The 27,413-nt window shown below is 36.1% G+C and overlaps 2 protein-coding genes across 2 annotated transcripts; both read right to left on the bottom strand.

Annotated features, from left to right (window-relative positions):
* Positions 1-9,835: 9,835 nt before the first annotated feature.
* On the bottom strand, positions 9,836-10,165 carry LOC142180952 (putative mitochondrial protein AtMg01250). Its single transcript, XM_075253057.1, has one exon. It carries the CDS (start codon positions 10,163-10,165, stop codon positions 9,836-9,838), a length of 330 nt encoding a protein of 109 aa, XP_075109158.1.
* A 10,496-nt stretch (positions 10,166-20,661) lies between these two features.
* On the bottom strand, positions 20,662-27,168 carry LOC107773422 (pyruvate kinase 1, cytosolic). Its single transcript, XM_016592844.2, has 16 exons — positions 26,851-27,168; positions 26,614-26,710; positions 26,408-26,505; positions 25,417-25,572; positions 25,122-25,199; positions 24,864-24,995; positions 24,455-24,535; positions 24,248-24,319; positions 24,020-24,109; positions 23,535-23,679; positions 23,292-23,380; positions 22,499-22,594; positions 22,324-22,391; positions 22,140-22,239; positions 21,559-21,618; positions 20,662-21,183 (listed from the first exon to the last, which is right to left on the bottom strand). The coding sequence occupies exons 1-16, from the start codon at positions 26,917-26,919 to the stop codon at positions 21,031-21,033; spliced, it is 1,584 nt and encodes a 527-aa protein (XP_016448330.1). The 5' UTR covers positions 26,920-27,168; the 3' UTR covers positions 20,662-21,030.
* Between the last annotated feature and the right edge of the window lie 245 nt (positions 27,169-27,413).

The following is a 27,413-nucleotide window of genomic DNA, read 5'->3' as shown; positions in this document are numbered from 1 at the left end:
TTATGTGATCAAGGATAGGGTTGCCTTCCTTGTAGTCATCAATTGCTTTAGCAGAAATAATTTGTTATTCCCGATTTTTGAAGCATAAAGAGTCTCTAGCTTTTCCCACAATGATCTCGCATGTATCTCGTTCACAATATGGTTGCGAACATTATCTTCAACCCATTGTCGTATATATTCACATACTTGTTGGTGCTCAAAATCCCAATCTTCATCGGATATACTCTCAGGCTTATGAGCTGAAAAAACGGGTAGATGCATCTTCTTCACGAACAACAAGTCTTTCATATTGCTTCTCTAAACATTATAATTTCTCCCATTTAAGCATACCATCTTGCTCATATTCGCCTCCATTCCGTAACAACTCGGATAATTAACCAAGGCTCTGATACCACTGTTATGTCGAGGAAGAGGTAAACCCAAAAATAAAGAAGATAAAGAACATCAAATTTTAACGTGGAAAACCCTTCAAATCGAAGGTAAAAACCACGGGATCACAAAGATCCAAAAATCTCCACTATAAAAATAAGAGGGTTACAAAAGTTCTCCAAAGTGGCTACACAACAAGTGCCAAACACGGAGCAACAAGAGCAACAACTAATCAATTGAAGAAAGAGTATAATCCACAAAAACGAAGTTGTTGTTCGAGGCTAGAAATAAGATACTACGTGCCTCTAAATCCGATCTTTACCATTCAACTCCAAGAGCACGATGTTATGAACACTCAGTCGAAATTTCAGCCCGATCCAACGGTTAACGAATCGGAAAACGTGATTTGAAGTTGGCTGGTTGGAATAAAAATCTGCAGCAAAACAAATATTTTTCTTCTCTCTTCTCTCTTGACGAAAGCTCTCTCAAAAACCACTCTTATGTGCTTAAGTCTTTCAAAGACTTGTATAAATGAGCATAGAATAATTCTCCAAGGTTGTCCTATTTATAGATCATGAGTGGTGCTTTCTCTTAAAGTCAAAACCCACTCAAAATAGGAATAAACCGAATCCAATTCCAAATAGGAATGGAAACCAAAAGAGAATAGGATTAGGTCATTGGGCCTTTGGCTGGACAACATGGGCATGTGCCCAACAAACTCCCCCTCCAGCCAAGGGGAAAAATGTGTCTTCAAGTAGAGGAACTATTGACAGGCTTCATGCCTGCCAATTTCTACAAAATTCATGTTTATCTGCAACCACTGCCTTTGTCAGCATATCCGAAGGATTTTCATCAGTGTGTATCTTCTCAACCTCAAATAATTTCTCTTCCACGGCCCTTCTTATCCAATGATACTTTCTATTTATATGTTTGGTCTTAGAATGAAAATTGGAGTGCTTGGTGAGACAGATAGCACTCTGATAATCACAAAATAAGATGTACCTTGGGTTCTCAAAGCCAAGATCATTAATAAACTCCTTCATCCATAATAGTTCTTTGGCACCTTCTGTGATAGCAATATATTTGGCTTCTGTGGTGGATAGAGCTATGCACTTCTGTAGTCTAGATTGCCAAAAAACAGCTCCCCTGCAAAAGTGATCAAATAACCGGAAGTGGATCTTGAATTATCAAGATTGCCTCCTAAATCAGAGTCTGTGTAACAAACAAGTTCAGGCTTGCCATTGCCAAAGCACAGCTTTAAATCTGCAGTACCTTTCAAATACCTTAATATCCATTTTACTGCATCCCAATGTTCTTTTCCAGGATTAGAAAGGAATCTACTAACAGTACCAACGACATGTGCAATATCTGGTCTAGTGCAAACCATATCATACATCAAGCTACCAACGGCAGAAGAGTAAGGAATACGAGACATCTCCTTTTTCTCTTTATCAGTAGATTGACTCTGACTAATACTCAATTTGAAGTGTTTAGCAAGAGGAGTACTAACTACTTTTGCATTTGTCATATTGAACCTCTTGAGTACCTTCTCAATGTATTGCTTTTGGGATAGAAATAACTCATTTCTATCTCTGTGTCGGTGGATTTGAATGCCCAAGATTTTCTTTGCTGGCCCCAAGTCCTTCATCGCAAACGATTTACTCAACTGCTTCTTAAGGACTGCAATTCTGGATTTATTCTTGCCAACAATAAGCATGTCATCCACATAAAGTAATAAAATAATAAAATCATCATCAGAGAACTTCTGGAAGAATACACAGTGGTCTGAAGAAGTTTTCTTGTACCCTTGTTCTTCTATGACAGATTCAAACTTCAAATACCATTGCCTTGGAGCTTGTTTCAATCCATACAGGCTCTTTTTCAATTTGCAGACATAATTTTCTTTTCCCTTAGTTACAAAGCCCTCAGGTTGCTCCATATAAATCTCCTCATCTAAATCACCATGGAGAAAAGCAGTCTTGACATCCATCTGCTCAACCTCTAAATCTAGACTTGCAGCTAAGCCTAGAACCACACGAATAGAAGACATCTTCACAACAGGGGAGAAAATTTCATCAAAGTCAACTCCCTTCTTCTGGCCAAAACCTTTAGCAACTAACCTTGCCTTGTATCTAGGCGCAGAGGTATAGTTATCTTGATTTATTCTGAATATCCATTTGTTAGATAAAGCTCTCTTACCTATCGGCAATTTCACTAACTCATATGTGCCATTCTCATGGAGTGACTTTATCTCATCTTTCATCGCTTCGATCCACTGATCTTTGTGAGTATCTTGCATGGCTTCATCATAATTCTCAGTTTCTCCCATGTCAGTCAAAAGTACATACTCTTCAGGAGGATAGCACATGGATTTTTGCTTCTCCCTTGTAGATCTTCTAAAGAGGTTTCAGGAGCATTCGAAGTAGTTACCTGTGCAGGAATTGGTTGCTGATCAACCACAACTTCATAAACTGGAGCATCTATAACATCTACACCATGATGATCATTTTGATCTTGATCATTATCTCCATCATTGTCTTGGGTTCCTTCATGTGCAATAGGATATAAAAATATAACAAGAATTTATCCTACAAAAGGTTCCATCAAAACCCTAGATAACAAATTAGCTATTCATAATAGTATGTAAAACTACAATATTAAAAGTCATAACCAACAATGAAAAATAGGAAGAGGAAGAAAAAACTCATAGAAGAATTCCCCGCCTTGCTCATATTGTGTCTCTGCTTCTTTAGGTCGATTGTGTCTCTGCTTCCTTAGGTTGAATCTGTGTCTCAAATCTGTCCAACCCACTCAAAATACCATTTTTCCATGTATATATACCAAGTAGGGTCGGGCCTAAACAATTATACCTTCTCCGATGCGAAAAAGGACACTTTTCCCAGGAAGGACGTGCGCGGACTTGGACCGCGCTCAGACCGCGCATATCCACTTTGATTCTGCCTGACGAGCGAGGCCGCGCACTTGACACGCACTTTTCAACTTGTTTTTTTGGGAATTTGGAAAAATATAAAACATGAAAGTTGTATCCCTTTAAGTTACCTTTCCAACCATATATTTTAGAGCCTAAATGGAGTTTTGAGAATAAAGTTATGTGCATTTTACTAGAAAGTATGCAATATACCTACTCGATTTGTCGTTCGTTCTTAACTATCATCCGTTGATCCCCGAATACGATCCCGGCTTAATTAATTGGGCTTTTACTCAGACTTCAAAGCTCCAAATCACTTGAATGCATTCTGTAACATCTACATAGTTCAGAATCCCTCCTACAACGCATAAAACACACAAATAGTGCAAAACACTAGCGATTAAAGCTCAAACTCAATTAAAGTGCAGTAAATTAGAGTGTAATAAGTGACTAAAATACGTAATTATAGACTATCATCAACACCCCACACTTAAACCATTGCTCATCCTCGAGCAATCAAACTACACTTTATATAGACGCGACCTTTTTTCTTAAACAATTCTCCTAACTCATCACACCAAGAATATTTAAAATAGACTAAGCACAAAAACGTAACAGCTTAACCTCAAGATTTGACTCACAAGTACCATGTATTATTCACAACTCACCCCTTTACTCTAACATAGAGGTCACTGACATTACCTTTCCTTCATGAATCAAGTGCCCTCACACAACAAAAGAGAGTAGTTCCACACACAATGCAATTTAAGAACAATTAGGAACTCAAGATAGAAAGAATTCACTGACTCTCAGAATTAACATTCATATGATACAAAAGATGCACCATAAACTTGCCCGTAGTGTACTACTCTACAAATTGAGCTCATTCAGTCTAGGATCAAATAGGACTTTATTTGGTTGTAATGTAGGCTACGAGACGGGTAGGATACATTTAGATAAGAGTGACTACACCTCCCTAAGCACTTTAATATATATACTTTAACATTTAAAACCCGACACTTATGTCAAACCAAAACTCCACATTCACATCAATGTATATTATTCCGGATTTCTTTAAGCACAATTACATCAAGAACCACCACTTATCAAGGAATATTTTTCGCAACAATACAACTTTTTTTCCTTTTCTTTTTTTTTATTCATGTGGCTCTTACTTTTTCTAAATAGTGCACCTTTCTCCTTATTTCATTAGTTCCACTCAAAAGCCAAACCAGCCACCCTACACTTTAACTTTTACACAGCTCATAACAATTCAAGTGCTCATGAGAGGTTAGAAGGTTCTAATAGATGGTTAATTCAAACAAATGGGTAATGCTTGTAATGTGGTTGCCAAAGAAACAGGATTACAGGCTCAAAGGGGTTAACTACGATAAATAATAATTAGGCGGGTAAAATATACATATATGGCTCAATAAAGAAACGCCTATATCACTACTAATACTGAACAAACTACTATTTCGCTTTGCAAACACACGGGGAAAGTTCTAGGCATCAATTGCAATGACAGAATAACACCCAAATCTCACACACACATAGCACAAAACTCACTCATGATTGGATTCATCAAGACACTCTAGTCAAAGCAGTTAAGCAAAGTTAAAATCATACAATTTAAGGTACTTATACAAGAGTCAAAAACTGAGCCTAAGCGTCACAACCAAAGTACTCACTATTCTCAAGGCATAACAAAGTTAAGAGATATTGCTTCATTTCAAAACACAACACAATGGCTCATATTCCTAAAAAAAGACTAACTACACCCGGTTCAAATAAAACCCTTGGAAAATAACCGCGGCACAAAGAAAAACCAAAGGGGAATTGCTACACTACCGAACAAAAACAAATCTTTTTTTGTTTTTTTTTCTTTAGACTTAAATCCTTCAAGAAAATTGTCTAGTAGATCCATCGTCGGGAAAAGTCCAATCTTTTCTATTAAAAAAATATTCAATTAAAGAAACATAACTAAAATAGCATAGAAAGTCACCCAGACAATCTCCTCACCCCACACTTAAAATTGTGTATTGTCCCCAATGCACACCCATACATACAAGAGGGTAAAATAAACTCTTTGGTAGGCCAAAGGCCAAAGCACTAGTATCTCATGGGGTACGCAGACTTCTCTCAGGCCTGGTCCTTCGTGCGGGTACCTCACACTTTATTCCAACCATCTGGTTTGTACAAATATTGGGATTGTCAATATCCTTAACACTAATGACACTAGAGTCAACTAAATATGTATCCTCAATATCCTTGGTTGACTCAGTATCTCTTCTACGACATCGGCATCCTCAAAATCTACTTCAATTGATTATTGGTGTTCTACTCTGGCCTTCTCCTCTAGCTCATCCTCATATTTTTTTAAATCCTCCAGTATAATGGCAATTTCTGCAGCCAATTCATACTCATATTGGCTACTATTCACAATGTCAACTTGTTGCGCTTTACAAGGTTCAATTAATTTATTCGCTTGAGCCTCTAAGTTGTGAATAATTTCCCCTTGCCTTTGTACCCGCAGTTGTATCTCATCATATTGTTCCATAAGGCACTTTAGCATATCCTCGATCTCTTTCAGGTCCTCATACCTGGGTTCTTTGTTCCTACTAACTTCATAAGAAAAAGAAGAAAAACATCAAAGTAAGGGGTTGGGGGAAGATAAGAAATATAAGCACAACCATAAAAGTGACCATCTTGACAACAATACATATCACACACATTCCACACATAAGATTGAGTTGGTGCACATAACTCGCTCTCAGGAATATTTTGATAACTCTACCATGTGTGGTTTCTTCCACAATAGGCATAACGAGGATCAAAAGTAGAATTACCAACATCAAAACTCTCATAATTCCAAGATTACATGTCTCTCAGATCAAAAATAAAAAAATCAAAAATAATTAAATAATCAAATACACAAAAACATAAATAACAGTTCAAACTTGCAACCTATAAATATGTACACCTACAGCTACACCGTTAGTTTTCCGGCAACGACGCCAAAATTTGATCACACTCAACTATGCCTTATAAAAAGGACAAAGTGGTCGTTGCAAATATAATCCGGTTTACAAGTTCGGAGTCGAATACTACAGAGAACTAAGGCTTAGCTACAGTTGTTCACTATCACCAAGAATATAAGCTTGAATAATTCCTAACTTATAGATATTAAGATTCTTGTGTTTAACTAACTAACTAACAAATTAAAATAATAAATTAACACTAAAGATACTACAAGTTGGAGAAAAAATTAAGGAGGTCTAGAGTTATGATTTTTTCAATTGTCGGAATCCTTCCCGCTATGTCTTCTATAATTTCGCCTAAGTATTCTTTACCGATCATGAGTGTTTTGCGTGTTGTAATTCTCTCCCGAGTAATTACGACAATTTACTAGACATACTCTCCCGAGTTACGCTAGCTGGCTTTAATTACAACTCATTTAGATCGCACCCAAGGTTTCGTCATCCCTAATCCCACCTTTAAGCCCTTGGTTATTGATTCCTCACATACGTCGGGAGTGATGTTGTTCAACAACTACCTAAATATGCACTCTCTCCCGAGTAATACATACTAAACAGGCACAGCTAATTAAGGTCCCTTCAATCAACCACAAGAATAATATAGTTGAACAAATAGAGAAAATACTACGGCTCAATTATATAAAAACATAACAAGAATTTATCCTGCAAAAGGTTCCATCAAAACCCTAGATAACAAATTAGCTATTCATAATAGTATTTAAAACTACAATACTAAAAGTTATAACCAACAATGAAAAATAGGAAGAGGAAGGAAAAACTCGTAGAAGAATTCCCCGCCTTGCTCCTATTGTGTCTCTGCCTCCTTAGGTCGAATTTGTGTCTCAAATCTGTCCAACCCCCTCAAAATACTGTTTTTCCATGTATATATACAAAGTAGGGTCGGGCCCAAACAATTATACCTTCTCCAATGCTAAAAAGGACACTTTTCCCAGGAAGGACGTGCACGGACGTGCACGGCCGTGCTTGGACCGCGCTCAGACCGCGCATATCCACTTTGATTCTGCCTGACGAGCACGGTTGCGCACTTTACGCGCACTTGTGACCCTGTTTTGTTGGGAATTTGGGAATATGTAAAATATGAAAGTTGTAGACCTTTGAGTTATCTTTCCAACCATATGTTGTAGAGCCCAAATAGAGTTCTAAGCAAAGGGTTATGTACATTTTACTAGACAGTATGTAATATGCCTACTCGATTCGTCGTTCGTTCTTAACTATCATCCGTTGATCCTCGAACACGATCCCGGCTTAATTACTTGGGCTTTTACTTAGAATTCAAAGCTCCATATTACTTGAATTTATTTCATAACATCTACATAGCTCGGAATCCCTCCTACAAGGCATAAAACACACAATTAGTGCAAAACACACGCGATTAAAGCTCAAACTCAATTAAAGTGCAGTAAATTAGAGTGTAATAAGCGACTAAAATACGTAATTATAGCCGATCATCAAGGCACAAATCAGCGTTTGCAACCACCAATTCAACATTTAAAGCATAAATCAAGCCAAATATCCCCATAAACATTTTAGCCCTAAAATTGAAAACTCATTAAATACCCACATTAGGGTTGAGCCACAACCCTAGCTAATGGGTTTAGCCACTCATAACCAAAGAAGAAATAAAAGATGGAAATGAAATATAATCCATAAAAAGTAATTACAAGAGCAAAATCTAAGATTAATTGCTAAAGATGGTCTAAAATTACTCTAAGAAGCTAAAAACGACGGTTCACGTGTTTTCTAAAACAACAGATGACCTAAAAATCTGAAAAATAACTATTTATACCAGCTAAAATTTTTGGACAAAATTGCCCCTACGGAGGTTGCACTGACAGCGGAAAAAAGACCGCTACAGCGCTATGAAAAGCGCGGACCGCGGTCTTTAATTTTTAGCTCCACTTTTGGTTCTCTAATTCTCGCTTCTGCTGAGGGCGATAACATGACCGCTGCCGCGCAATTTCACCGCGGACAGCGGTAACTTGTTTAGCCCAAAATATCACTCTCTGAAATTTGCCACCGCTGAGGGCATAAACAAGACCGCCTCAGCGGTGGACCCTCCGCGTCTGCGTCAGTTTCTTCGTTGTCGGCGCTCTATTGACTCAGCTTTGAACTTGTGCAAGTTTCACTCCTTTATGAGCTGGTTTTAACTTTCTTGTCTCTTTTTGACCAAACACTGCAAACAAACACATTAAGTTAGCTTTCGAGAATACTTGTACACACTTTTAATCCAAAACACAAGCAAAAAGGAGCATAAAATAGGCTAGAATCCCTAGTTATCACTATACTATAAGCAGTACATAATGGAAATTATATAAATGTTGTTGGTCAAACACTGTTCTTGCCTTCAGAATTGAAGTTGTTGCATCTTTGCTCTTACTGCCCCTTGTGCTCTAATGTTGCATATACATGCCACTTCTCTAGCTATTTGTTCTTCATTTCTTGATTTTTCTTCAAAAATTCTATTGTTCCTCTCCTTCCATATCCCATAAATGTATTCAGCATATATCATTTTCACTATTCTAGCTTTGCACGACTTTCCTTTGGATGGTATAATCACCCATGTAATCACCTGCTACTAAGGGTTCACTAGAGCATCACACATTTGTAGCCATCTCAGTAATCTCCACCATACTGCTCTGGAAAAGCTGCATTCACCAAATAGATGCATATGTGATTCATCTGCACTATTACATAAGCTACATCTTGGACTTACTTGGATTCCCTGTTTAGTTAGCCTATCTGCTGTTAACATTCTTCCATGACATTGGATCCACATTGTGAATACTGTTTTAGGTCTAGCTTCATTATGAAACATCAAAGATCTCCATACCACTTTATTGTGGTTTCCCGGTAGACCTAGATAAATCTGTTTAGTAACATTTTGTCTTTGCTTTACTTCTGGCACTTGTTGTATTATCTTCCTTGCTTCCATAATCTTCCTCACCATCCAACTTGCCTGTTGAGGTATATTCATTTCCAGCATATTTTGCCCCTTGATGTAGTATATGTGGATCCATCTTATCCAAGCTTTATCTTTCTTTTGTGCCAAATCCCAGTGAATTTTAGTAATGGATGCTTTGTTCCACACTTGGAGATTCATTAGATTATAGCCTCCTGCTGACTTTGGGAGACACATTTTCTCCCAAGCTATCGATGCTCTCTTTGTAATTGTATTGATGTCAGACCATATGTAACTTCTACAATAGACCTCTATTAACTTCATCACTTTAGCTGGCAAAATGAACACTTGAGCCCAATATGATTTAATGCCAAATATCACTGTCTATACTAACTGCACTCTACCACCATAAGACATCTTTCGAGCAGTCCAAGAGGAAATTCATGCTACTATTTTCTCGATCAGTGGTTGCCATTGCATAGTAGTCAACTTCTTTGTGTCCAGAGGAATCCCCAAGTATTTAAAAGGTAATTCCCCTAGTGAGTAACCAGTATCTTGTAAAATTTTCTCCTTTTTTGTCTATGTCACGCCACCAAAATAATTGGCACTCTTAGTGAGATTGGCCTGTAATCCAGAAGCTACTAAGAATTGTTTAAAGCAGGCGTGTAAAGCTTGAACTGAATTACTATCACCTCTGGCAAACATCAGCAAATCATCGGCAAAACTGAGGTGAGTTATATTGAGTTTGCCACACCTTGGATGGAATTTGTAATCTTTAGCTTGCTTCAGTCCTCTAAGTAGTCTACTTAAGTATTCTATTGCAATAGCAAATAGAAATGGTGACATGGGGTCACCCTGTCTAAGTCCTTTGGCAACTACAAAAGGCTTTGTCAATTCACCATTGATCATGATCGAGTAACTCACTGTTGACACACATGTTTTCACCCATTGGATGAACTTTGTAGGGAAGCGTAGATATATTCCAATAGTTGCTCCAAATATACCCATTCCACTGAATCATAGGCTTTCATCATGTCAACCTTCAGCATGCATCTAGGACAAATATGTTTCATGTTATAAGCCTTGACTAATTCATGAGCTAATATGATGTTATCAGCTATTTTCCTTCCAGGAATAAACCCTGCTTGTGCTTCAGAAATGATATGTGGCATTATCCTCTGTAATCTGCCATCGATGACTTTTGAGATGAGCTTGTATAACATAGTACAATAGGAAATGGGTCTAAAGTCCTTGATTGTCACTGGATTAGGGATTTTAGGCAGTAAAGTAATGGTAGTGCAATTGATTGTTGGAAATATCACCCATGTATGAAAGAATTATTTCACTGCTGCATATACCTCTTCTTTGATCACTGGCCAAGCTTTCTTGAAAAATTCTGCATTGTAACCATCTATACTAGGAGCTTTATCACTTCCTATATCCTTCATCCCCTCATATATCTCATGATCAGTTACTTCTGCATTCAGTTCTTGTTGCTGATACTGTGTTAAGGTTAGCCCATTTCTCATCACCATCATATTTATATATGAGAAGTTGGTAATACTCCTTATAAGTTATGAAAAATAGTATCCCCTTACCTTAAAAGTTTTGAAAATGTGGGAGTCATGGTATTTTACTTTGAGTTTCTTAAATATTCGGGTGAAGAAATTGTTGAATTATGACCCATTTATTATTTAAGATATTTCTATAGAAGTTAAAGTTCCTTCTATATTTAGAAAATTTTACTTTGGTATTTGTTTATGAAAGATACCAAAGGAAAATAATTTCTAATGTGTGTTGAATATTTCAAAAGACACTTGTATGGAAGTCAAGTTTCTTTTCATTTGAGATGATTTTATGCATTACTTGAGAAGTATTATGAGTTAGTATTTTGTATGTAGATTTTCAATGTATTAGAAGGATACAATGATTTATTGAATCTCTGATTCAGATGAGTAAAAAATCACTAGTGATTGTGTGAACACCTTTTGGTGGAGTGTTGTGGTATTGAAATTACCTAGCAATGAAGCTCATTAAGCAACCTCTTGACGAGTATTCCACTAGGAATTAAACCGACAATATTTATATCGATGAATTGTGATTGCCAAAGTACAATAGTCATTGTAAGAAAATAAATCTTTCAATGAGAAGAGTAGACACATTTTCTTAAGATATAATGTAATAAAGCAATTGCTTAGAAATGATAATTTTTTCGTACATATAATGTGTAGTCAAAAGAGGATTTGGCCGATCCTTTGACTTATAAGTAAAACATCGAGAGGTTGAGACTTTTGCCAATTAGAGATATATCAACAATGATGGTAACCCAACCTATGTGATTGGAGATCCCATAAAGTAGGTTCATATAGGTAATAACAAGTCATTAGTTGATCAAATGTGCACTATTAAGTTATGTCACTTCCTATGGTGTGTGTTTATAGTGCAAGACTACAAGGAATATGAGACTGAATTATTAAACTCTTAATCCAATAATCCATAGCTTTTTATAGGTGGTGTATTACGCTGCAGAATACACTTGAAGGATGGACCTATATGAGTGTAGAGTGGAGCCGCTCCTATGAAATTTGTGGCAAAATTTCTAGAGCACTCACGCAAATCAGGCGCGCGCATGGCCTTCTAGCGCAAAACCGTGATAACGACAAAAATTGTGCGAGTATAATGTGATAGATAAGATTCTAGACTTACAAAAGAATTTTTGGTTCATTGAAGTATTAAACTACACCAATATTCTATAAGCTTAATCTTATTTTTTTTTGGTCTGGTTCATAGTCTACGAGACACCAGATTCGATGCATTGTACTCATATATAGAAAATTCAGCAAAATATTCTATCCTCCTATTTCCTTTCGAGATATGTGGGGGATTGTTAGAAAAATAGTGAATATGGTAACTCAAAAGGAAGTGTCTAGAATCATATTTTCTGAAAGTGTCTAGATTCATTTTATTAATCATTTAGTGTCTTTATTATTTCATGCAATAATGGGACATTATTCTATATTTGTAATCGTTTGACCATTACTCACACATTATAACCACTTGATTCTACTCACCTATATATACACACATTCTTTATATGCATATATTCTTTCTGGTGTGGTAGATACTAAGTATACAAAAAATACTCTCTTTCCTTCTGCTGGATTTTCTACCAAGCTGAATAAATCTTTGTTAGTTTATGCTCCTAGTTTTATACTAGAAGGGCTGGTTGAATCCTGGGGATACACCCAAATCGGATAAAATATCCTTAATGAGAGTGTCTTTGACACGCCTCAAGCTTTGAAGAATTCTCTACAGGTTTTGTGATGAAGTATTTTCCGTAAAATTTACAACAAAAGATTCGCCAGTCCAGGCTGAAAATACATGCATAGATAGTGGTTTAATGCTAAGGCCGATGACGGAAGCTCGGGACAGGGCGGGTTTTGCTTTAACCCACAAAATTTTAACCTGCCCTGCCCCACCCCACATTGCATTTTCACCCGCATTCTGTTAGAAAATAATTCTTATATCTCAAAAATAAAATATAACATATTTATTATCATTTACTACCCATGATTAATAGCCATTATTATAATATTATAACTAACTTTTTATTAGCCTTAATGGCTTTAATTTGTAACAGCCATTTCAATAGCCTTTGAATGGCATTTAATAATTTTTAAAACGTTGCTTACAAAAGTATATATATATTCCTATGTGTTACTTTGTGTAGTGGAGTGGAAAAAGTTAAAACTTTTCTTCCTTTTTCTTTTTGCTGGCATTTTTTTTATTCAATCTTTGTTGTTTCTGCTCCTAGTTTATACTAGAAGAGCTTGTTGAATTCTGCTCTCTTCCCTTTTCTTTTGTGCTGGATTTTCTTTTATTCATCTTTGTTGTTTCTGCTCCTAGTTTATACTAGAAGAGCTTGTTGAATCCTGGGGGATACGCCTAATTTTATTCATTACGGTGTAGACGAAATACCCTTAAGGACAGTGTCTTTGACACGCCTCAAGCTAAACCTTCTATTTCCATAATCATCCAATATTTTTCCAACAATTTTAAGAATATTTTACACTCTATTCTTATGGAGAATACCGATTGCAATATTTGGTTGATCCCATTATAATGGAGTACTGAAATTCTCAAGTATTTCGTACTGCTTGCCAAAAAGCTTGGGAAAAGAGATTGGGATTTTAACAAGGATCCTTACAGTGGAGAAGGGAATTGGAGTGTTGCAGTTATTATTAAAGGAATTGAGAGTTCTGTTGCTTGTGATTGCTCTTTTAACAACAATTCCACCTGCTATATTACCTCCATTGTGTCAAACGGTTCGACTCTTTTTTACTTTATGAAAGAAGATGTCACAACTTGGCAAGAATTTCGAGTCATGCCATTATTTGGAGACATTGGAACTTTTTGTTGTTGATGTTCCTCATGAATATTATTCTGGTATGATCTCCAACCTAATTACTGAGAACTTATATTTTAAAATAAATGAGAGCATGCTTTGCGAGGACACAAGAGAGTAAATTAAGATTTATTAAGATTATATCATTATATATTTTGAGTATTAAGATTGAGATATTATATAAATTTACCACATAAAAGTGTTGCAACAAGCATTTGGTGTTATTATCTATTATTGATGTGGTTAAATTTATTGTGTCGTTGAATTTCAAATGTTTTATTTGGTTTCTTTCGAAGAAAATCAATCAAGAGCATTGACTTGCATTAGTTAGAATTAATGAATTTTCTTATGAGAAACAAGTAAAAATCTTTATGAGTTGTGAAAATATTATCTCCTTAACTTGAAATTTTCTAAAATGTGGGGGATCGGATGTCCAGAGTGTTATAGCCTGATCATAAGAAGTAAAAAGGTAGGAAAATTATTTATCAAAATTATAATGAAGCCTTACACAATTGAGATTTTTTGTGAAAATTTTTTGTATTGGAATTTCAAAATATGTTGATGAAATTGTTGAATTATGACATATTTCCTACAAATTTGAGATAAGTTGTGGAAGTGAAAGTTTCTTTTGAGATGTCTTAATTCCTTACTTGAGAAATACTATGAGTTAGTATTTTGTATGTGAATCTTCCACTGTATTAGAAGGATACAGTGATGATATTGAATCTCTGATTCAGATGAGAGAAAACTAGCTAGTTGTTGTGTGATCACCTTTTGGTGGTTGTTACAATATTGGAATTGTTTGGCAGTGAGGTCGATTAAGCAACCTCTTGGTGAGTTAAACCGACAATAATTATGTCTATGAATTGTGATTGCCAAGACGCAATAGCCATTGTAAGTAAATAAATCTTTCAATGGGAAGAGTAGATACATACTCTAGAGACATAATGTGATATAGCAATTGCTTAGATATGGGATTTTTTATACATATTATCTGTAGTCAAAAGAGGATTTGGCCGATCCTTTGACTTATAAGTGAAACATCGAGGGGTTGAGACTTTTTCCAATTGAGATATATCAACAATGATGGTAACCCAACCTATGTGATTGGAGATCCCATGAAGTAGGTTCATATGGGTAATAACAAGTCATTAGTTGATCAAATGTGCACTATTAAATTATGTCTCTTCCTATGGTGTGTTACAACCCATATCCACATGTGTTAGTTCATGCCATATATTAGTTAACATAAATCCAAGAAGGAATTATCTTTGAGATGATAAGAAGTCAATCCTATTGGTCTTAAGTGATACAAGAGTGTATAAGGGTGATTAACAAGTATTAGAAGTTAAATGAATCAAGGATGTTGTAACTCGTATTTTCAGGTAAATCTAGCGGTGCTTAATACACTCAAGAGGTCATGTATTAAGGTATTTTAATCATATAATATCCGTATCATAAGTCTTGAAGTCAAACGAGTTATGAAACAAAAGTCGACAAAAGTTGTCTCAACTTAGGTTCATAATTTTACTTAAACATTAGGTCAAATGTTTCTAATCTTTTGTCCTAATTTACAAGGAATTACGGGGTGATTTACCAACCAAATTAAATATCTATGAGTCTAATTTCCAACGCATTAAACCGTTCATCGATACGATCTCAGAGTAGAGAGATATTCGCATTTTCGCGAGACTGCGCCAAGCACCTCTCTATGGGGCCCACTAAGGCGGTTTAAGATATTTGGACCTATATAGGATGCCTCCAACCCGTTTTAAGTCATTTCTTCTCACTATTTTCAGACCTTAGAACCCTAGGAATATCCTCTCAAGGTTCTCTCAAGATTCAAGACCCAAAAAAGGGCAAACAACACAAATCAAGTGTCGGGAATTCCGTGGCGCTAGTAAGTCTCTTGTTCTTCTTGTTGTTGCTCATTTTTGTGTTGTTCCAGCTCGTGTGGGAGGTTGTTTTAAAGGGTTTATGTTCTGTAAATACTCTCTCATGTTCTTAATATCAATCCTAGGTGATTTCAAGCCTTCTAAAGTGATTCTAGTGCCGAAAAACACTAATTGATCGCTAGTTTCGCTTTTTTGTTGTTGTGGCAGCATTGGAGGGATATTTCATGGAAATTTAAGGTAAAATTGGAGTTGTTCTTTCTGTATAAAGGTAAGGAACCTCTTACTCTATATGTATTTAAGATTATCCAAGTTGCGGCTAAGCCATTGAAGCTAGAACTTGTGAAATATATATCGAAAGGCTTGGTAGTAATGTTATTGTTTTGTGGACTGTTTTGCGTTGCTGTTGGGTTGCGTATTTTACTACTATTTTGTGGAGTTTTGGAGGAGTAAGGGTGTGGAGAAACACCATATATATGTAGGGTTGTGGTATGATAGTTATTCGTAACATTTCCGGGTCGTTTGACACGACTACGGTAGTCGTCGTATGTATGGAGTGATTAGGCTGTGCGTGGACTATTTTGGGAGGCTCAATATGTTTATTATTGATGTTGTTTGGGATGTTTGGTGACTATTTTGAATGGTGTGAAGACATATATATAGGGGAGGTGTTGTCCGTTTCATCGTAAAATAGGTTGTGGTCGATACATAATAGTTATGACGCTTAAATGATAATGATAGTATCGTTTCTCTTATTATAGACTAAGGAGTTTTGACAATTGCATAGCTTGAGATTGGGGCAGTATATACAAGGTATGTGAGGCTATCCCTTTCCTTCTTTTGCACGACTCCGATTGTACATAATGTAATGAACGAGCTTCCAAGATACTCTACTCTTAGAAGCTAGCAGTACTTACATTGTTTTCCCTCTTATGGAACGATTGATGTTAATGTTGCTTCTCTTATTCTTATGTTATCAATGTTGTTGGTACTTCCTGATTCTTATAAGGTTCATAGTGAAGAGTTAGTCCTAATAACGTGTACAGAGGATACCGACCTTACGTCACTCCGAAAGGTTTAGAATGTGATTCCATGAGTCGAGCATGCATTATATATATGTATCTATTTTACTCTACCGAGCCACGCTATAGTTGGCCGGGTACGGCACCTATTGTGCAACCACTGATCAGTTGGGTTTTACCGAGCTCCACGTGACCGGGTACGATTCTACCGAGCCTTATGATGGCCGGGTACGTTTTTATCGAGCCTATTATGACCGGGTACGATATGATGATGATGATGCCCACAGAGGTGAATGTTTTAAAGGTTTATGTATTTATACATATGTATCATGCATTTCAGTTCAGTAGCCCTCAGAGGTACTAAGATGTTACAGGTTGTATATTCTCTATCCTTGCTTACATTACTGATCGTATTTATGGTTCTCTGCCTTACATACTCAGTACTTTATTCGTGTTGACGTCCTTTTATTTGTGGAAGCTGCATGTCGTGCTGCAGGTCCTGATAGACAGGCAGGTGCAGCTCCCCCACCATAGTAGGTTGTCCAGTTCAGCGGTGATTGGCGAGATCTCTTCTCCGGACTTGCCTTGGTCTTGGTATGTATTTTTGTTATAGACATTATGGGTATGTCGGGGCCCTGTTCCGGCTATGTTGCAGCACTTCTGTTCATTTAGAGGCTCATAAACAAGTGTCGACTCATGTATAGTTTGGTATGCCTTGTCGGCTGGTTTTTGTTATATAGTCTTTCATGGTAGCGTGGTAGCTCATACCTTATATGTAATTTCTTGATTGTCTGGTCATCCCCTACTATGTATGTTCATGCCATCATATTTTATTGCTAGTTGTCCATGATCCAGGTCTACCATTTATATTGATCTCGTCAGCCCTAAAAGATAATAATGAAGATTAGATGAAATGTACGTTGGTGCTCGGCAAGTATGGTCGGGTGCTAGTCATGGCCCTCCAGTTTGGGTCGTGACATGGTGTGTGCGTGTATATAGTGCAAGACTGCAAGGAATGTGAGGCTGAGTTATTAAACTCTTAATCCAATAATCCATAGCCTATTGTAGGTGGTGTATTGTGCTGTAGAATACACTTGATGGATGGACCTATATGAGTGTGGAGTGGGGCCGCTCCTATGAAATTTGTGGCGAATTTTCTAGAGTACTCACGAAAATCAGGCGCGCGCATGGCCTATTAGTGCAAAATTGCGATAAACAACAAAGTGTGCGCTGGTATAATGTGATAGATAAGACACTAAACTTGCAAAAGAATTCTTGGTTCATAGAAGTTCTAAACTTCACCAATTGTTCTGTAAGTTTAATCTTATTTTATCTAGGTCTGGTTCATAGTCCAAGAGACACCAGATTCGATGCATTATGCTCATTTGTGAAAACCCATCGAAACTTCTTATTTTGTTATTATAATTATTTTTGAGATATGTGGGGGATTGTTAGAAGATAATTCTTATATCTCAAAAATAAAATATAACATATTCATTATCATTTACTACCCATGACTCATAGCCATTATTATAATATTATAACTAACTTTTTATTAGCCTTAATGGCTTTAATTTGTAACAGCCATTTCAATAGCCTTTGAATGGCATTTAATAATTTTTAAAACGTTGCTTACAAAAGTATATATATATTCCTATGTGTTACTTTGTGTAGTGGAGTGGAAAAAGTTAAAACTTTTCTTCCTTTTTCTTTTTGCTGGCATTTTTTTTATTCAATCTTTGTTGTTTCTGCTCCTAGTTTATACTAGAAGAGCTTGTTGAATTCTGGGGGATACGCCTAATTTTATTCATTACGGTGTAGGCGAAATATCCTTAAGGACAGTGTCTTTGACACGCCTCAAGCTAAACCTTCTATTTTCCATAATCATCCAATATTTTTCCAACACATTCACCCACCTCGCATCAACACCAGCGTCCACCCGCACCCGCCCCGCCCCACTCTGCAAAATTTACCCTTTATTATTTATTAAAATATGTAATATTTTTATCTTATTTAATTTTATTTTCAATTATATTTATATGTAAATCTAAAAGTTCCTGTTAGAATCCAAATTGCAAATCGAAGAAGTCCAATTTTGAATAGTCATAACTATATCCTACCGAATGCTGTCAGTTTTAACTTTTAACATTGTTCAGCTTTAAAGCTTATTTCTGATTTCACATGCAGTATTGGAATTCAGTTTGATATATCAGTATATCATTTCTAGTGATTCAGATGTACCGTACAAGATAACAAGATCAGATACATGAAATTTGAGTCAACTAATTTTATAGTTAAAGTGGGACCAGGGGCGGATCTATTAAGGCCCGAGGGGTGGTACGCCACCCGCAAGCTTCGGTAAAAATTATATGTATATATGTATTTATATGCCCGAAATCGGTTAAATAAAAGGGTTGCCACCCAGAGCAACAAAAGTCACTAAGGTGCCAGTGGTAGAAGATCACCATGTCATCCTTAAGGCGAGGGATCGAACTGGCCTTGTGACAATTTTGTGATGTTTTGCCTTTCTTGCTTCAGATAGACAACAATTTGACTACAATTACGAAAGTAACCTAAACTACACTTCACTGTTTCCTTTCTTTGTTTAATTTTAATTTGAGTTAGTAAGGATTCCTTCATATTTATTAGTCGGAGTATCACGGTAGTTCATGATCGTTATTATCAATTTATATTATATTCTCTTAGAATTAATATAAATATTAGGAAAATTACCATAAAAGGTACTATAATTATGTTACATAGTTTAAATAAGAAAATTATTTATATAAGCTTATTGGAACTTAAAGTTTAGGACTTTCTACTCAAATAAAAAAAAAGATTTAATAACTATACTTTTAGTTAATCTTAAAATTCTAAATATTAAAAAAAAATTGATGATAATTTTATCAATATAAAATTTATTTTAAAGGATAAAAAATTCCATCAACATTTTATATATATATAATTCTTCTCCCGAGAATCTTCTCTCCATTAGAACGAAACCCCCTATTGCGTCAAGCTGTCATAATTAGTACATTTTTTTTTGTTTAATTAATTTGTCCGTATAAATTGAAAGACAAATAATTCGAGCAGAAGCACATAACTAATCAAACAGACTAAATATTTACTCTATTTGGACCATATAAATATACTATATTTAGACTGTATAGATAAGAACATGTATATGTTCAAAGTAATATGGCACCCGCAACATCTAAATCCTAGATCCGCCCCTGAGTGGGACTTTAAAACACACAAAAAAAATATAATACAATATTTTCTTCCCAAAGATGCAAATAACAGAAAAATGTGTATTTACAGCCTAACTAAATAAATGTCCAGTATGAAATATATGCCTCGTAAAAACCAAATTAGTTTGAGACTAAAATAATCAATGCATAGGAGAAAGGTACAACAAGTTCAAAACTGAAAAAGTAATTATTTTTAGGTAATAATAATATTAGCAATAGCTAAAACGTTGTGATTTTGCAAAAAGTTAAAACCCGCACCGCATCCATAAAGAATTTTAAAAAAATTATTTTGACCCGCACCCGTATATATCTAAACCCGCACTGCCCTATTGCCATCTCTAAATGAAAGGGGACCAATAAGGTTAAATGCGTAAAAACGATCATATAGCCTACCCCAACTAGCTTCAAACTGAGAAGTACTTGTCATTGTTGTTGTGTTTAATTACATCACATAAAGAAGTACAAAAGGTAGAGGCTTATAAGTGTCAGTCCTATTAAATTGCATGATTTTATTTAGCAATTTGATAGCATGTCAAGCTCACAAAAAAAAAAAAAAAAATTGGTGTCTTCCTAACATAAAGGTACTAAAGAAACTTGTTTCATTCTCTGGCTTTATCCCTGATCTTCAGTTATAAGCAAAAAATTACTAGGTGATTTCTTCAGTTGCGCGATAGTTGCATTAGTAAAAAAAATAGTAAGTTGACCCGGACACCATCATCAGAATTAAAAATATAGGTCATGGGAAGCTGGTTTAGTTCCCTCTGGCCAACCTAAATGTAAGGGAAACAAACAAGTCCCCCTGTACCTTAAAAAAACAAGAGTCACCATTAGAAAGTGGCTGGAAACAAGGTTTTTTTATTGATACTTAAATGGGCATTGATGGTCTTTCTTCTGTTGAGTAAGCTCCGAACAAGCAAAAATTAGTTACAGACATTTCCAAAACACACTGCTTTAGAAAAGCACTTGGGAGGAATACTGAGCACCGACTCCTACGAACGAACTATAGAAGGAGCCATTAAACTAATTTCATTTTTTCCAGTATAGCTAGTTCTATCAACACAAGAATCGCCCGGTTTATGACTGTACCATGTCACATATCAGAGTTACCAAAACATTAGTAGAAATGTGTGATGGCTATAACACTCCATCACATCCCCAAAAAGATGTGGACAAAAATAACAGCTGACAACTGCAGCCTAAAACCTTAATCTTCAAGTTCGATAATCTTAACCACTGATGCGTCTCCAACTTTCTGGCAAATGACAACTCGGTCGTGTGATTTTATAACTCCTGATGCTTTTCCATGATCAAGAGCAACTTTCAGCACCGACTCATTACTTGCATTCGTAGACTCAGCCTATGAAAGAAAAAATCACGTGATTAAACACAAGCAAAAAGAAAGTATAGGAACATCCAATCAAGAACATTTGGGGTGAAAGTTGTTTAACTACATAAAGACATTCAAATTGACACAAGTTTCAAGTTTGAAATAGGCATGGAATATGTTGACCTCATTAACGAATTATAAGCAATTTCAAAAAATGGAAGCGGGAAAACGACATAAGTTTCTGTTTTGGGATCTATAGACAGCAAAAAACAATACAGCAGCAGGCAACCAAAAAACCAAGTAATCTAACTAAAAAGAAGACCTAAATGTAATCAAACATATCAATAATAGAACAAGATAAATCAAACAACAAACGTGAAACACCAAATTGATGAGACAACGTACAGGATGTCGAGGATCAGCCAGCATTGGGAAAAGGCCTCGGACAATAAGAGATTGCCTTGCCTGAACATGAAGAAATTAAACAAAAGTTACACACCAGATTAAGTAAAAAAAAATTGAGGAAAAAAAAGCAGATGAAGAAAGTAAAAGAACAAGGATACAGTAGTAGATCACTACAGTGGCAGCGAAACAGGAAAGATGTGATCAACAAATAGTCTAGAGGCTTCAATAGTTAATCATTGCAATTTCAAGAAACCCCGCATATTGTCACGTCAGTAAAAAAAAAGGTGTGTGCGTGTCTTCTTCTTCTTCTTTTTTTTTTTTTTTTTTGGGGGGGGGGGAGGGGGGCACCAACTTCAGTATTATTATTAGAAGTATGTTATGGTGGATTCCAACATCTGATGGCATAATATCAGTTTAAATGAATAGATCAATCGAACTACTTAATCAAACAATAAGTCAAAATAGGAAACAGAAATAAGTTTCACTAGTAACAATACTGAGTCTCTACTAATGCATTTAATAGGCCATCGGCTGATGAACTAGATTTGATAATTAAAAGAACTTTGAGCTCTAGGTCGTACCTCAAATGCACCGCTAAAACTCCACTTCAGTTGATTTGTCTTGAGTCGAGGAATTACAACAGACAATACTGGCATTGTTGGCCTATATTTAGCTATCAATCTGTTTACATGAGCATAAATTACAACTCTTATAAAGAAAGAGAATCAATATCCCAAGAAATATAGTAATAATGACAAACTCTACCTTGCTGCCCTTCCAGATGAAGTGAAACAAATAATTACTGATGCTTTCACTTTAATGGCGGCTCTTACCTAGAGAATAAAGGGATATAGAGTTATTGCGGCAAATGCATACCCAATTCAATTTCCAGAAATCTTTCTTTTCTCATTTTAAGAAAGGCAGTCGCATTAAAAAGTACCGCTGATGAGGCAATGGATTCCAGGTGCGTCATGGGCTCTCCAACAAATTTGACTGTTTTCTTAAAGTACAAGTCTTGGTTGAAAACCTTCTCCGCCTGCACGGAAATTAATTACTGGTTAGTGCTGCCCGCCGCCAGTAGCTCAAGTAGGTCAAAATGGACAAAATGCTGTCTAAAACTAGGAGCCATCACAGGCAATGTCTATCGAAACTATAATGCCACAAATCTTTGCAACTGAAGATCAAACTAAGAAATGTTTCTTCAGAGCTCAAAGCAATAAAGTACCAAAGAGTTGATGACTGAGAAAGTACTATTGACAGGAAGACAGCTAATAAAAGTAGAAATAATGTCAAATGTTCTGAATACAGGGAATAAGAATGTAATCAGGAATTTAAGATGAGTTACTGCTAAAAGGAAAATTTTTTGTGCAAACATGAGCCACACCACATAGACTGCAAAATGTCATCTTTGATAAAATACATGTTCTTCATTAATGAAAATTAGTGTCTATAAAGGAAGGGGAACTCTGGTAAATGAGAGATGAAAGAAGAGATTAAGAAAAGCATACAACAAAACTAAATATTTTTCTAAAAAAAAGAGCTCAAAAGTTGAAAAGTCGTCACACAAGTATACATTTATGGTTATGTAGTAACTGAGATTTGGAAGGCCCAACTAGAGGAGTCAAAAAGATGGATATGTCGATTCTGTTCTATTTTAGGCTTCATCACACAGTTCTTTAAAAGATAGCTAGGAGACAATTTCCTAAACTCACAAATATCAGGAAAAAAATTACCTCGAAGCAAATTCTGCCAACAGTGGAAATAGTCTCGACAGGGTATAATCCACGCAGAGTCTCAGCACCAAGAAGAATAGCATCAGTTCCTGAAAGTGTTAAAAATTAAAACCTCCAAGAAAATCAAGTTGTCTCATTAAATATTAAATGGTACATCGACGTAATCATGACTAGTTAGCTGTTATATAAAAGGGTAAAAGAACCTCAATCCTTCACATATTAAAAAGTGAGCAGAAAAAGTACCATCCAAGACAGCATTAGCAACATCTGTTGCTTCAGCACGAGTAGGCCTAAGATTGTCGGTCATACTATCGACAACACGTGTTACTACAGCTGGCTTGCCAGCCATGTTACACTTGTGAACAGCAGCCTTCTGGAACAAGAACACCTGCAAACCAACCGATATTAGCCTAGTGACCAGAAATTCTACCTGGAATATTACTCACAAGTTTCGCAATGGAATTAGTATATATTAGAAAGAGAAACCGTGTCAGAGGCGGAGCTTAAAAATAGAGTGGATTGCAACGTGAAAAGTCTATCTTTTCCATGGGACTTGCAGCCAAGTACCTTCCTTCACCTCATATACTCCTAACTTAAGGTGTAGAGAACATTGTTTGAATTCATAATTAATACCTTTTGGAATTCAAATAGAACCTCTCTAGCAATTCCCTAGTGCCAAATCTTTATCAAAAAACATGTAAACGTTAGTGTTGCAGAAGATAGTTTACCTTTTCAGGTGGAAGATCTATACCGAGGTTTCCACGAGAAAGGATGATTCCATCAGCCTCTTTGAGAATCTCATCAAAATGAGTCAGACCCTACAGAGATTACACAAAGGAAGAAAGTAAAATACCAAACCCTTGTAGAATTCATGATATTCGTCATAAACAGAAACCTCATGGAAGTTAGTAAAATCAGAAAACAACCTCACTAAAAATACAAGTTTATCAACTGACCTCAACATTTTCGATTTTAGCAAAGATCTGAGTTTGACTTAGATCACCCAGCTTAGACAAGAACTCACGAGCCTGGATTTTAGCACAAGGACTGAAATCAATTGCATATTCTAGTGGTCCACAATGAGAAGACAAATGCAAGCTGTGGATGACAGTAAAAGAATCTAAAAAAACATATAGAAGATGAAAAGTGATGAAAATACATACCTCACGGACATCCTCAGCATGCCTTGTGTATGATAGTGAAATAAAGTCAATTTTGTTTTTCACACCCCATGTGCTTATAACCTGAATAATATTAACATACCAAAAGTCCGAACTGAATAAAGAAGGATTCCTATAAAAATAACCACAACAGGACAGAAAAAAAAGAGCAAAAAGTAGCTTTATCGAGGCAAACTCTGTATGATCAATGATAATATGCTTGCTAACAAACTACAAGTAGTAAGATCATACACAATAAATATTAATACAAGTAGTAAAAAAGTGGGACCTACTAAAAAACCAAGTCCTCACAGAAAATTATCTTTAATAGTGTAACTTGAACTTCATTATCTGCAGAAGTGATATAGACATGGTTTTTGTTAATCAATGTCACGAATATTGAATAACTTACCTCTTTGTCTCTATCAGTGAGGGTAGGCAGATCAATATGTACTTGAGAAGCATGCAGTGTGAACATTGACCCAGCTAAAGTGGCAGAGTTCTTTATCACGCAAATGACATCATCCCCATTCACTTCATCTACCTGAGCAGCCACATCAGAAATATCTAGTCAAAAAATGAACTTGGACAGCTTTTCTTAGTTCAGAGTAGTAGATTGTACAATTACAAACACAATTGTTCAACAATATCGTGTTGTTAAACAACATACCTCGAGCCAAACGGATGTTGTTTCACTTCCTGTGAAGAGGTATTGACCAACAAAAATGGTGTCTCCTTTCTTTACAGCCTGTAAGCAAAATTAACAGCATATCTTAGTACGATGGGTCTAAATAAATACAAATAATTATCACAATGTCTATCATGTTGTTCTCTCCACTAAGTTTTACATTGATTAGCAAATAACTGCTCCCCTTTTGGTTCCTCTAAAAACATCAGGTTTTTACTATGAAAGTTCTATAGGAGTCTGAAAGTGGAAAATCAAAGACAACAGATGTGGGCTGGACCTTGGCTAATCCGGCAAAGTTAATTGGCAAAAGTTCAGAAGATGCTTCTTGGCCTTGATGAGGAGTCAGAGTAACAATTGCATCTGCCTTAAGTGAAATAGCTGTCTCTTTTTTGTTGACAACCTGCAACTCAGCACCCACAGTATCTAGCATGACCTGAAATGAACAAACATCATGTTTTTTATTACATTTGTCGATATATTGTCATAAGCCCTATGCAAAGATTGTACAACTGAGTAGGACTTAGAGACGCAACCAACAAATAAAGCTTTCTTACACATTAACTGCACAACCCCAAAATAATTACTTCTTTCTCAAGTCCAGTCCAATGACTCCAATCGACACGTGAATAAAGACCAAGACAACAACAGAATTCACCCCCCCCCCCTCCCCCCAATTTCTTATTCCGCTATGTCCCTTGTGTCGCACTGACAGGAGGTAGATCCAGGAACTTAAGACCCATAGCACACAAGGGTGTAATTAAGTAGTGGGATGAAAGCCATGTGAGAACATAGTTCAAATCCGGGGGGAAGGACAGTCCGGTGCACAAGGCATCCCGCAGGGCCCGGGGAAGGGTCCACCCCACCCTAAGGGGTGTGATGTAGACAGACTACCCTAATGCAAGCATTAGTGGCTGCTTCCACGGCTCGAACCCGTGACCTATAGGTCACACAGAGACAACTTTACCGTTGCTCCAAGGCTACCCTTCTTTAAATCTGCCTATTAGTCCACATATGTGGTACTCCTAAGCGCAGACTTAGCTTAAAAAAACATTGTTTAAAATACTTGTGAACCTGCCATACTTCCCACAGAGAACCAGAGTCTAGAAACCTAATAAATCAACAACAACAACAACAACAAACCCAGTGTAGTCCCACAAGTGGGGAGAAACCTAATAAGATAAACATAGATAAAACCTATGAAACAACCAAAAGAGCAATAAAAGCATAAGTAGACCAAAAAAAAGACAAAAATATATTGTTATACATACAGCACAAAGCTTCTTAGTGGCTTTAATAGCAGCCTTCAAGTTCTCCAAAGTCTCCTGGTGATACTCTGAATCACCCCATGAAAAATCAAATCTTGCCACTGCCAAAACACAACAAATTAAACAATCAAAATTACATCATTCATCAATACAAATCCAAAAAGGACAACAAAAACCAATAAATAAAAAAGGTTGAATTACAATATTACCAGACATTCCAGCTTTAAGACAAGCAGAAATAGCTTCAACAGATCGAGATTTAGGACCCAAAGTCCCAACAATTTTAGTCATTGCTGGGAAAAAATTCTGCAAGATTCAAAAATAAACAAACCCCATCAAATAAAAAACAATCTTTAACCAAATAACACATAAAATCACATGTAAACATAGATCTAACGCAATAAATATGTTAAAAAAATAATTTTTTTTAAATAAAAAAAACTTACAGCTTTAGATGGCTCCAAGATTGAGGCCATCCTGATAGGTTCTTCAAGTAGTAAGTGATTTGAATGCATGTTTGCTGAATTAATTGATGAAGAAAAATGAAAACTTTAATATACTGAGTTTTGAGGATTCAACGTTGAAAGGAGAAAAAGAGAGAGAGAGGGGAAGTGGTCTTATTGCGTTTGGGGTTTTGATTCTTTTTGTAGAGACTTTGTTGAAAGCTGGGGGCTGCTATTGGAATTGGAGTAACTAGTTTTAGTGCTTTTGTTTTCTTTTTCCCCAAGACTCAGAATTTTCTTGCAACTAGACTAGAGTAATCAAATTTTTAGGTTTTCTTGCTTGTTTTTAGGTGCAGTAAAAAGGAATCCGGAATCAAAATGTGGTTCTTTTGATGGTGTAAAAAAAAGATTATATATAGTGCGCAAATACTGGGCGCTATACATTAACGCTAACTGTGTCGTTAATGTATAGCGTCCAGTATTTAGACGCTATATATAAAAAGCTGACACTAACAGTATAGCACCCAAATACCTGGTGCTATACATATTTTATAAAAATCGATCGT

This window comes from Nicotiana tabacum, chromosome 5 (assembly GCF_000715075.1).
Source record: "Nicotiana tabacum cultivar K326 chromosome 5, ASM71507v2, whole genome shotgun sequence".
Taxonomy (NCBI): Eukaryota; Viridiplantae; Streptophyta; class Magnoliopsida; order Solanales; family Solanaceae; genus Nicotiana; species Nicotiana tabacum.
The sequence above is the reverse complement of the archived record's forward strand: the minus strand, read 5'-3'. Positions and strand labels throughout refer to the sequence as shown.

What these genes read in the sequence shown, in the direction of transcription:
- LOC142180952 (XM_075253057.1), bottom strand. Translation starts at nt 10,165, where the DNA reads ATGATCAATGGTGAATTGACAAAGCCTTTTGTAGTTGCCAAAGGACTT.
- LOC107773422 (XM_016592844.2), bottom strand. Translation starts at nt 26,919, where the DNA reads ATGCATTCAAATCACTTACTACTTGAAGAACCTATCAGGATGGCCTCA. An exon ending in TCTTAAAGCTGGAATGTCTG is followed by an intron (nt 26,506 to 26,613) that starts GTAATATTGTAA and finishes GTGTTTTGGCAG; the next exon opens with TGGCAAGATTTGATTTTTCA. An exon ending in TTGGCAGAATTTGCTTCGAG is followed by an intron (nt 22,595 to 23,291) that starts GTAATTTTTTTC and finishes ATTTCCGTGCAG; the next exon opens with GCGGAGAAGGTTTTCAACCA.